This window comes from Grammomys surdaster, unplaced genomic scaffold (genome assembly GCF_004785775.1).
Source record: "Grammomys surdaster isolate TR1022 unplaced genomic scaffold, NIH_TR_1.0 128, whole genome shotgun sequence".
NCBI classification, from domain to species: domain Eukaryota; kingdom Metazoa; phylum Chordata; class Mammalia; order Rodentia; family Muridae; genus Grammomys; species Grammomys surdaster.
The window spans coordinates 713,830-725,954 of NW_021604586.1; the positions used below are offsets into that span (position 1 = coordinate 713,830).

The window sequence follows — 12,125 nt, forward strand, 5'->3', positions numbered from 1 at the left end:
GGCACCATGAAGAAGGTGGGGACTAAGAATCCTGGTTTCTCATCTAGTACCTCTTAACCACCGAGCCATCTCTCCAGCCCCCAATGGCTATTTTTTAAATTAAACCCAACTCTAGCATTTGTATTAACTCTATGATTTGCTAGTAAAACCCAAAAGACCATTTCTTTTAAAACAGTAGGCTGAAGGACAAGGACACAAAAAGCAAGGAGGAAAATTCCCTGGTGATGAGTCTGAGACTAGGGTAATGGCTCCTCGGTAGGGGAACATCCTGATGCAGCAGTGAGTGATCTGGAGCTTCAGCCCCATAGATGTGACCCTGAAGGGTCCATGTTGATCATTCCCTGAGTTACTCATTAAGCAACTGAGAATGGTTGACTCAGAGACTCAAGGAGAGGTGAGATAGCTGAAGTCAAGAGGAATCCATTTAGAAGAGACACTGGGCATTATATAAAGTCTTCTCAGGAGCCTGTTGCTTTACACAGGCATGGTCAGTGATGGGCCTTTCACTGGAGATGTGATCACTAGAGATACAGGCATCTCCCCTCAGGTTAAGGATAACAGGGCCATGTCGGAGGCTCAAGAAACAAGACCCGGTGGATAAACGTGAGAAGGATTGCTGGACAATCTCCACCTTCAACGGCCTCTCAGGATAAGGGACTGGCTCAGGCAGCTCTGATTTTCAGACCCAAGACCAATTTGTGCTGAACTGTGTTGCCTCCTATGGCTGTCATGAGACACACCACAAGTAACTACAGTGAGATAGAGTGCCTAAGTTGGTGGGTTCTAGGTGTTACCAAGTCCACTCAACACTGAGCTTGTAGCTTGCGCTTCTAACACACACACACACACACACACACACACACACACACACACCCTGCAGCAAGGTATTTGAGGAAGCAATCAACTTAAAACAAAAGGGGCATTATCGAAATATAAGTGATCTATCTCCATTTATAATGATGACCACCAACGATCAAAAGTGAAAAGGCTCATCTAGCTGGCCACCACTATCGGGTGACAGGAAGAAGAGAAGCAGAGCTGCTTGGGCACATAAGGAGGGAGTTATTGGAAGGAACTGGCTTGCCAAGTGCAGAGCTGGTGAGGCAAATTAAAAACAATCCATGGGGCAGGAGATCAACAGGAAGAGTAACTGAAACTCTAGGACATGGGTTTGATAATGGCCATGAGTGAGATTTAGACGTCTTCTAGAAGCTTCAATTTTAGCATTAAGGCATGTAAGCCCATTGACTCACACCCATCAGCATTGACCACAGTAACCTCCCTTACTTAAAGGGACTTTCAACCATATCCACAAAGACCTTCACTGCAAAACCTAGATTGCTATTTGGCCCAAAAAATCTGGGAACTTAAGCCAGGCAAGCTATTGTTGACCACTGTTCACCATGTTGATCTGTCAGCAGTACTGTCTGTTCTGTCCCCTCTCTCAAACACTGGTGCAGCAAAGCCCTCGCAGAAGACTTCATCTCAAAGTCCTCGACTGAAATCTTATCCTTGAGCCAATTTTACTTACCAGAAAGGCTCTGTATGACTATATGATGCACATTCAACTTTTTTTTTATTGGCTGTAGATGCTGTTTATTGATTACTATAAATTACGATTCATGTGCTAAATATCTTTACATATGAAGATTATATTGTTTAAAAATAAACTACATCCTTAATGAAGGAGAGTATAGCAGAGAATAGGAATGAGAAGGAAGTGAAGATCTGAAGGTTTAGCTTAGATGAGTTTTCTAAACTTGGCTATTTATCACATGAGAGCAGCGAGAGGGGAGAAATACAGAACTACAATATTGGGTCTGGATATGCGGTGTCACGGTGAGCAAGGAAGCGGATGATAGACTTTTGGTAGACTGAAGTTTGCTGCCGGGGTATTAACTGTGGACTGGAAGTCTGTCATGTGAACTAAAGTCACCAAACAGAACAAAGAAAAGGCAAGAGGAAGAGGAGAAAAGAGTACAAGAAGAAGAAAGAAGCCACCAAAAAGAAATAAGCAAAGCCAGGAGATTTGAGTTCTTCGTTGAATTATAGCCCTACGTCTTTCTCCCGTTAAAATTACTGAAGATGAGACTGAAGAGGTTTCTCAGTGGTTAGGAGCATTTGGTTTTTCTTTCAGGGGACCTTGGTTTGATTCCTAACACCTACACCAAGAGGCTCACAACCACTTGTCACTCCAACTCCTGGAATTCTAACACACTCTTCTGAACTCTGTGGGCACCTGCAGCTAAGTGCACACGTCCACGCACATGTCCGTGCACATAAATAACGTCAATATCTTTTAGTTATTGAAGACATCGGGTAGAGCATCAAGAGGTTCATAAGACTTATGGAAAAATCACATCTAAGAATATGACGACTCAACACTGACGCCATAACCATTTGCCATGCAAATCATCCAAAGCAGATAAGTATAGAACTAGGGGGACAGACACGGCTGGTCCCTCTTCCCATTTTGTGGAAGTACCACTCCCCGTCATACCAAGTTCTTTAAGAGATACCTGTGAAATGTGTCTCTGCATCTATATTCCCCACATCACCATCAAGCTGCAACTTTCTCACGTCCAGAACACTCAGTGGGATAGCCCCATCCCACAGCTGCCAATGACTTATTGGTTACTCAATCCAAGGACACTCCTGGTCACTCTATTAAAACGCAATCTTCCATTGACTTCCACAACAGCAAACTTCTTTGTTGTCCCTTCACTTCTCTTCCTACACACAAGGCAAAGCCACTCTCTTTCGTGTCTCTAAAATGTCCATTTTCCCATCATGGAGACGCTACTCAGCCTTGTATTCTTTTCTTTGGCTTTCACTATATACTAACGGTGTATATACTAACTATATATATATATAATGTGTATATATGTGTATATATATAATGTGTATATATGTGTGTATATATACACACATTATATATATATATATATATATATATATATATGCTAACTATATATATTTCACTATATACTAACGCCGTATACTAACGGCGCTCAATCTGTGTATTTATTCCAGGACTCCTAAGCTCTGACTTTAAGTTCCTGCTGCAATAAGCATCTACACTTGGGTGTTCCATGAGCCCTGATTCACTGCCCTTCCTATGCCTCCACACTTCCTTCAAACAAAACTTCTCCCCAGGTTCCAGCATGAACCCAATAGGATAACATAAGCCTAGAGACTGTCCCTCAACTCCTGCAATCCTTTATCCCTATGCACTGTATGCAAGTTTTGTTTTAGCAAGAAAAAGGACATTACAGCTGAAAACAGTACTTCCTACCAGGACTCCCTTGCAGCTAGGTATTCAGGCCAATGAGATGGCAGCATAATTGTGATTGATTATTATTCTGTTCAGCCCTCCATCTCTCCTTTTTTCCTCTTCTGAAAAAAAGATGGCTAGAGTTCTATGATCAGGTTGGATCATAAAGTGACCTTGAGGACCAGAAGTCACAATTGAGGATGATGGGATAGAGATAAAAGGAACCAGACACCTTGAGAACTTCACAGAGGGGCAATACCAACCATGAGCTCCAACCTTTACTTCATATAAACGAATGCATCATGTTTAAGCCACAGTTACTAACACATATTTCTGTCACAACCCTGACCAACAAGCAAACTGTGCTGACTCTGTCTAAATCTTTCAACCTTGCCCATTTCCCTTCACTCCCACTTAGCCGCCATTGTTTCTCCTTCCCGTCACCAAATCAGCAAGCAACAGTGTTAGACCTTCTCTGGATCCTCAACTAATTCAGTCAACTGTCCATTTGGAAGGAAAATCTTGGGTTATGAATCAAGAGAAGTAAAAATATCTGTATTTTTCAAACTGTCATTACTCAGAACCTACTCTGGGAAAAAACAATATAAACAATGATGTTTGTGGGTGGTCATAACAACAGAGCACAATGGCTTACAAACAGAATCTGTCTAGATGCTCAACAACAGGGAACTGATTATCAAAAAAGTGTTGGCTTCAGGAGAAAACTGATCTTTCATTGAATGTCATTATCAGGCACTGATTTAAGTCCTGCAGACCTGGCCACATTCATTTCCTAGTTGAGTCTTTGAGGACTTAACCTCCTCTGTGAGAACACCTCTCATTCCCCGAGCCTGGATCTCACATATCCCTCAACATCCTCCTGGAAGCCTCGTTTTCCCCATAGAATGCTTTCTCCACTGACTGTGGACTTCTGTTCTCTTACATTATCTCCCACTATACCACAGACTTTTAGGAGACACTGCCATCATTTCCCTAGTACTAGGTATATATTTATTGGTCTAAAAATATGACATAAATAAATGGTGGTGCTACAGATTCAGCCAAACTATATCCCCTTTCACCCTCCAATAGAGATGTCAAAACTAGTTGCTTGTATCTGATAGTAAGACTTTCTATCAACACCCAGGTGGAACTGTTCTTTAAAAATGGTCAGGCTACAAGGATACTTTTTATCACCCTTCAAGGATAGCTTAAGGCCTTGAAGAAACAGCCTTATTCAGTAAGGAATAACATAAAAACCTGCTTTAAAATAAGCTGATGGATCCCCACTGGAAAAATCAAATACCTAGTCCATATTCATTAGATCCCAATATTCCTACTCAACTGGTATCATCCTTGGATGGCATATCTGCAGAGATTTAAGAAGTCATATATTTGACAGGGGAGGTTCTTAGATGTGATTGATTAACTGGGCAAATGACACCAGCGTCACTAGGAAGTTGCGTACGTTGAGATGTCATTTCTTCAACTTGTTAATATTTTTGAAGCAGTCATAAGCAAGCACTCTCAGAAGGAAAGAGACTCAACAGTGGATGGAAACACTAGCATAAAGCTGGAAACATGCTCAGTCTCCATCTTGAAAACGAGTGGTAGCACGCATAACGGCACTACCACCATGTTGACCGCACGGTGGAGCCAGAACACATGGAAAGGGGCTGAAGACATGGCTTTCCACTCAGGTGAATAAGGAAAGCTATGGACCAGACTTAACTTTGTCAGAAACTGTGTTTATCAGAAGTGAATGCCTTGGGCAAACTACAGAGAAACAAGGAATTGTCAGCTCTACCAATACACTATGAAGGACTGGCAGACTCACTGGGGGACAGTCAGCGAACTTCTATTAGATTTATTTAGGCCTTAGTTGATGTTGTAGGCTCAGGGTTGCATACATTTTCCACAATCGGCTTCAACACTTCTGTCCACAAATTCTGCTATGTCTAATGTGTGACTTTGAAGAACGCAGGGCCCACAGATCCTGCCACAGGGGGAAGACCTGTGTTCATTACTATAGAATCCATTTGCAACTAAAGTCGATGTCTTCCAACAAAGGAAAGTATTCTGTTGCTTTTATTTGGAATGAAAATTTTTATTATATACACTGTGCAAATATACATGACATTATACATACACAGCTCTAAATATAAGGAGGGAGAGATGTACACACACACAAATTACAGCCAATTTTGGAGATAGAGATTTAGGAAGCATCAACAAACAGAGTCTGGCACAGAGAGGCTGTGAAGTTCAACTCAATAACCCTCATCTTGGCCACTCCACACAGAAAGCATCCTCTTTGAACATTTTTGCCAGCAAGGTAGGTACTTTGTCCTTCATGTCAACTAATCAAGGGCAAGAGGTATTAAGACACCACTCAATAGCAAAGAAAGCTACATGTGGACATTTAAATGCAGTCAACCCTTCTGAGGGAAGACAGTCAGCTTCTCTAGAAGATACCCAGACACACTTTTAGAAAAAAAGTGAGCCCTCAAAGAATATGATGGGTGAGCAACCACTTATCATGGTGTATGCTGGGTAGATCTTGTCAACCTCAACATAAACTAGAAACACCTGGGAAAAGGGAACCTCAACTGAGGGATTGCCTACATCAGACTGACTTGTGGGCATGCCCATGAGGCATTTTGATTAACTGATGATTAGTGTGGGAGGGCTAAACCCAGTGTGGGTTGGTCCACTCCCTGGGAAGATATTGGACTGTAAAAGAAAGCAGGTCATCACTCCTAGCCCACGTAAACTATAGTTTACTAGTTAAAAGTTGTAATAAGCCATTTTATGTATACTTGATTATAATATTTAGTTAAGGAAATACTACAGTGTCGACTAAGACGTATTCTATTATTTCTTTTAAGGTCAATAACTGCACTAAAGAAGAAAAAAGGTTTGATGCTGATCAAGCTGTAGGAAGCAGTCCACCATGTCTCTGCTTCAGTTCCTGCCTTGAGGTTCCTGTTTGAGATCCAACACTGGCTTCTCTCAGTGACAGACTGCATAATGTAGAAATGTGGCTTTGCTCAGGTAAGTAGATTTGGCCAGTGGATTAATCTCAGCAACAGACACAAAACTAGGCCGTGATATTACCACCACCAAGAGACCACGGGCTGGGGGAAGAAACGTATGAAACTCTCAGCATAAGAATAGCAAACGTGGCTCAGTGTGCTCTGTGTCTCCTGGACCTGGTCTTCCGTTCACTGGTAAGAACCATGAGTCAGTGAACGTGTGAGCTGTGCCACAGATGATGTGTTCTCGACGCCCAACCATCTTGGCAAACGGCTGACTAAACTCCAGGGCTGGCAAACTCTAATACCTTCTGGATTCAGATTTATTGTGTAAACATGTAGGGAAATGGATGCTCCTGTATACGGGTCACTGTGGAAAGAGACAAGCTAAAGATTTTCTGCTTTCATATCTAACAATGAAGCAAGACAAACACACACACACACACACACACACACACACACACGGCCTAGAACTGTCTAACAGACAACTTCTGATGGCCCACATGTTTACTATCACATCTGGGGGTGGAGGGAATTATATTTTATATCCAGCCATATCTGGCTTTAAGAAAATAGTTCTCAACCTGTAGTTTTCAACCCTTGGAGGGGGTGTCAAATGACCCTTTCCAAGGATTGCATATCAGATATCCTGCATATCAGATAAAGATCTGATTCATAACAGTGGCAAAATTATAGTTATGAAGTAGCAACAAAAACAATTTTAGGGTTGGGTGTCACCACAACGTGACCTGTATTAAGGGGCTGTGGCGTTGGGAAGGTTGAGAACCACTGTTGTAAGCCATCAATCAACATTATAAATCACCCTCATACACATGATCTTGAGAACGCATCAGAGAGAGTGAGGGCTCAGCTATCGGGGAAACAAAACCAGGGGATCCATCAAAACCAAATTTCAGAACCTCCTCTTGAACCAGGTTTCCTCACCAAAACTGAAGAGTATCATCATGTAAACAAAGCTTATTGTCTGGAGTCTTTAAAATCGGCACCTGACTTCTTAACAGAACTCTCTGGGGGAAGGGTTGCTTTTTATAACAGGGGTCTAAAATCACCAAAGAGGCGGTGAATCTCTGCCCTCCAAACATCACCCTCATCCTAAAACGTCAAAGGTAGTGCCATCAGGCACCCAGGTGGAACATATGTTACAAAGATCACCACTCCTAGCCCATGCAAATATAGTTTATTGGTTAGAGGTTATGATAAGGCATTCTATGCACACCCAAGTATAATATTTAAGTAAGGAAATACCATCATCTAGAAACAGATATCTTCTTTTATTTCTTTTAAGGTTAGTAACTGCACTGAATATGCCCAGATCTATTTATTCGTAATCAATGGGCTATTTTTTTAACACGTATGGTAATTTAACAGATAGAAAAAATATGGACCGAGGCACATACCTAGCACTTCTTGTTTTTAAGTTAAATGTTGAACAACCAATTAAATCCCTCGGTGTATGTTATGTAATGGGGGCACAGGCTAATAAAAATGTTGACATTGGTTATATTCTCATAATACAGTTTAGCCCTTCTAGTAATGGCCGGGCAAGTAATCAGCCACAGGAAAACCATTTTATATCTCGTACAATTACCTACCACCACAGAAGTAATTGTTATTATTGTCCTGCTTATTGAACTTCAATAAGCACTCTTGGGTTGCTGAGATAGTTCAAGGCCATTGCGGAAACTCCCAGATTCATCTGGCGACTATAATTACCAAGGTTAAGAATGGCAGTTTCAGATGAACATTAAACAAGAAATTATCCCCAGGAGGTTCGTACGTTTCAAGCTTTAAATGGGGAAGTGCTGGCATCTCCCATGATGTTCACTTCATGTCTTCAGGAGGCCGCTTGTCACCCAGGCAAATGTCACCGGCTCTGAGACAACTCACCATCGGTGAGAAAAATCCCATGACTTCAAAGATTGGTTTTGTTCCTAAATGGCACCCACTTTCTGCCAGCATCCTGGTAGGGCTAGTTATACTTCAGGGAACTTGGTCAAAGGTTTTCAGTTCACTATGTTTTAACTTTTGGTTTCAGAGACTGCTCCGCCATCTTGGAAAAAAGATAGATGTGCTTGGATGGCCCATGCTTAAAGACATCCTATCAGATTTTCACATCAGGTTTCTATCCCTCCCTGGCTTCTCCATCAGCACAAGAAGGAAGACCGTAGGATAAAGAAGAGGGCAACTTATATCGTGTTTTTTTTTTTTTAAAAAAAAAAAAAAAAAAACATGGTCCCACCTGAGCCTGATGACTTGTAACCCATCACTGGGCCCCGCCAAGCCCAGAATCATCCAGAAGGCTCTGGATACACAGGAAATCAAGATGCCTACCAGCCTGTCCTCCATTTTCTACTCACACCAAAAATGCTCTGCTGGAGAAGCGTGGGCTTCCATGAAGGCCCAAGGAACAAGCTTACAGTGGATGGATGACTACTGCAGTCTCTTACCCAAAATGTTAACTCAACGTGTTCCCGGACTGCATGGACGTTTAGACGGTAACCTTAGGAATAACAGCCAACCGTAGTGACTGGCTCACACTGGAGGACAGGGATGGGAAGGCCAAGCTGACCCCTGACACTCATTTCTTGCGGTATCTGCAGACCCCCTGGTAGAAGGTGGCCGGTCCCTTTGCCTTCTTTATTCAGACCCTTCTCTTGAGAACAAACACCTCTTGGAGGGCATCCTCCCCCTGGGATCAGTGGTGGCTTCTTATTTGTCCAGGAGTCCAAATCCCACGCAAGAACTGTTGTGGTCCCAAGGCCAGCTAAGCTCTCTCTCCCCAGAGACCATGGGTATTTCTCTGCTGTTCAAAAGATGACAGATGGACGCCTTCTTTCAACATTTTGAACCTATTTCAAAATATCCAGTGCTCACTACTACCTGTATGACCTTAGAGACAAGTATGTCCCCCTTAGTGTGCCAGATGAGTTCTGGGAAGTGGATTCACACCCATGTCCTCTAACAAGTCTGACCACCCACATACAAGTTTCAGGCCAGCTTCCCTTCCACCTCGGGGGTCCCCCTGCAGCCCCTCTTTCACCCTAAGAAGCATGACACCAGCACAGACGACCGGCCCCCAAGCCCCTGCCAGGAGAGCTACAGAGCCCAGAGAAGGGGGACACTAGGCAGCAGGTGGGGGGAGGGGGCAGGCACTCAGTGGCCCCTGTGGAATGGCAAGAGTGGTGTCCCCAGAGCACCCCCTCCCCCGTGCCCCAACACTCTTGTCCTTTTCATTCCCCTCCCTAGGAGCCTGGCTCCGCTTTGATCTCTCACCTTCTCCCCTCCCAGCCCACATCCGCGCACCCTCGGGGGCTCAACACCCCTAAATTGGGCCGTCCGCAGCGCGGGCCCCCCGCATTCCCTTGCACATCCGGAGACTTTTTTTTTCTTTTCCCTTAATTTTTTTTTTTTTACCTGTATTTTTTTTTTTTTTTTTTCACACTCGGGGCGGCTCGTCGGGGCTGAGCAAGCACCTCCCCGGGACCGCTACCTTCCCTCCCTCCGCCCCGGCTCCGCCCGGCTTCCTCCTTCCCCTCTCCAAGGCCGCAAAGTAGATGGAGTAAGAGAGTGTGTGCGCGAGAGAAAGAGAAAGAGGGAGCGGGCGCCGCGGGAGGCGGCGGCGGGAGGCGCGCCCGGCCCCCGCCACCCTCCAGTCCCCGCCGCCACCCTCGGGTCCGCCACCACCCTCGAGTCCCCAAGCCGCCCTCCGATCCCCGGCGCCGCCACCCGCGGGCTGAGGACTACGCTCGCACCAGCTCGGCCAGGCCCGGTTCCCCGGCGCCGCCCGCGCCCCGGCTTCTCCGTACCTCGTAAAGGTCCCCAGAAGCCATGCCAGGCTGCGGAACTTGGCTCGCCGGGTGTGCGCGTCTTGCTCGCTCGCGCGCTCCCGTGCGTGTGCGCGCGGGGCCCCGGGTTGCGCGCGCGCGCGAGCGCGTGCGTGTGTGTATAAGTGTGTGTGTGGTGTGTGTGTTTGCGTACGCGCGCGCGCGCGTGTCTGTGTGTGTGAGTGTGTGTGTGTGAGTGTGTGTGTGTGCGCGCGAGTGTGTGCGGCGTGTTGAGTAAACTGTGTTTTTGCAGAATGACAGGCTTGGGGGCCGCCTGTGCGCAGAATCGGAGCGGGCGGCGGCGGGGCTGGCGTAACCGGCGGCGGCCGCGGCAATCGCGGCGACACGCGAGCGCGGCCAGGGGCGACCGACGGCTGCGCAGCGCGCCCTGAGCCTCGGACGCGGCCCCCCGAGCGCCCGGGCCCCAGTGTCCCGAGGCCGGTGACTGTAGCGCTCGGCTCGCCCCGGCGCCGCCTGCAGGAAGCCGACCCGCGCCCGCCGCCCGCCCGGACGCTGCTGCCACTGGGCGAGTCCCCGCCTCCCGGGAGCCCGGCCCGGCCCCCGGGGCGGAGGGGGCGGCGGCCACCGAGGGCCGAGCCCGGGTACCGTTCCCGAGCCCGGCCGCGCGCGCAGCCGCGAGGCCCCCAGAGAACCGGGCCAGGTGTCCACCCGCAATGACCTGCCCCGGCTGCGAAGGGGCGGCCAAGAGGCAGGTAGCAACCTGCAGGTCTCAGGCAAGGGAGCCCCTCTTCAGTCCTGCTTCTTGCTCCAGAGTACCCCACTCTTCTCCTTCCCGGGGAGGGGACTGGGCACGATCTTTCGAGAACTGGTCCTTCGTGGAGTTCGAAGGGCCCTTGCTTCCAGGATGGGTTTTCAAGGAGAGGAGCGAGGAAGTGGCCGGTCCACAGGCTCCATGGAGAGCCAGGACAGTGGCAGTCACCACTAAACCCTGCGAAGTGTTTAGAGTCAGGCATGGCCTTGCCTCGCTATCCAGTCAATCAGTTAATCAACAAACATTTCCCAAAGTTCACCCAACTACAAGTGTCTGCAGCCACCAGTGAGACCCTGCCCACACTGGACTTTGAATCCCAGAGGGAAGAGGACAGGCACATTAGGGAAGAGTGGAAGGGTTCCTTCAGTGTCTCAACAGGAGTTCCAATACTGCTGGGCTACAGAGGTAGAGGCTTACCTCTTTCTAAAGAGTTATCTATTTCTAAAAAACATCCTGTATATCTGGTCACCTTTGCACCTAAAGGGTTCTCCTTTTAAAATAGTACAACTCTCTCAGAACCCGGGGAGAGTGTTCTGAAATTGGAAGGGGACAAGGAACTCATGCTCCAAATGTCTGTCCACCTTGTCTGTTTTTTTTTTTTCTCAAGTCAAATAGGTAATGGATATAAACCATATCCTCCTTTGATCGTTTGCTGTTTGCAGCACGGTGGGCAGATTACCTGTTGCCCTTTCTAAACGGGTGGCCGGCCATATACAAGCACTATGGAGGATCCAGGTACCTGTGGTGATGTGGCCTGTCCATCCCCAGGGAACTCAGTAAAGCTAAGTTATATCTTAAGCTGACCCCCGGCCTCTCCTGCTGCAGAGGGGCATGACAAGGACTTATCTGACTGCCACAAACTTTTACCACAGTTGCTGGTGGACAGTGATCCAGAACAGAGAGAGCGATGCTTGCTGGACTATGTCAAAACGGCAAATTGTGTTTCCAGTTTCCAGCGAGAATCCAGCACTAAGATAGTGAGGAGAAAATGGCGGAGGTATGGAGAGAAACAGAAACATCGGTTCGGTTTAGAAACGGTGAGAATTGGCACAGCTCTTGGGTTCATTCCCTCTTTGTAACTGGTATTTCCCCCATGACCACTGTTCTAAATAGTATGAATAATAATAAATACCTCTCAGCCCGCAGGTAGCAAAACAAACCTGCACAAGTGTCAGTTTGTGGGTGAAAGAAGTTATGCC

General features: G+C 46.6%; 1 protein-coding gene across 1 annotated transcript in view; it reads right to left on the reverse strand.

The window, feature by feature from the left end:
• Cdyl2 (chromodomain Y like 2) overlaps positions 1-10,217 on the reverse strand; it is a 160,009-nt gene extending 149,792 nt beyond the window's left edge. The window contains exon 1 of the mRNA XM_028753450.1: positions 10,137-10,217. Coding sequence (XP_028609283.1) covers positions 10,137-10,160 — 24 coding nt within the window. The 5' untranslated portion in view covers positions 10,161-10,217. The remainder of the gene's footprint in view (positions 1-10,136) is intronic.
• Between the last annotated feature and the right edge of the window lie 1,908 nt (positions 10,218-12,125).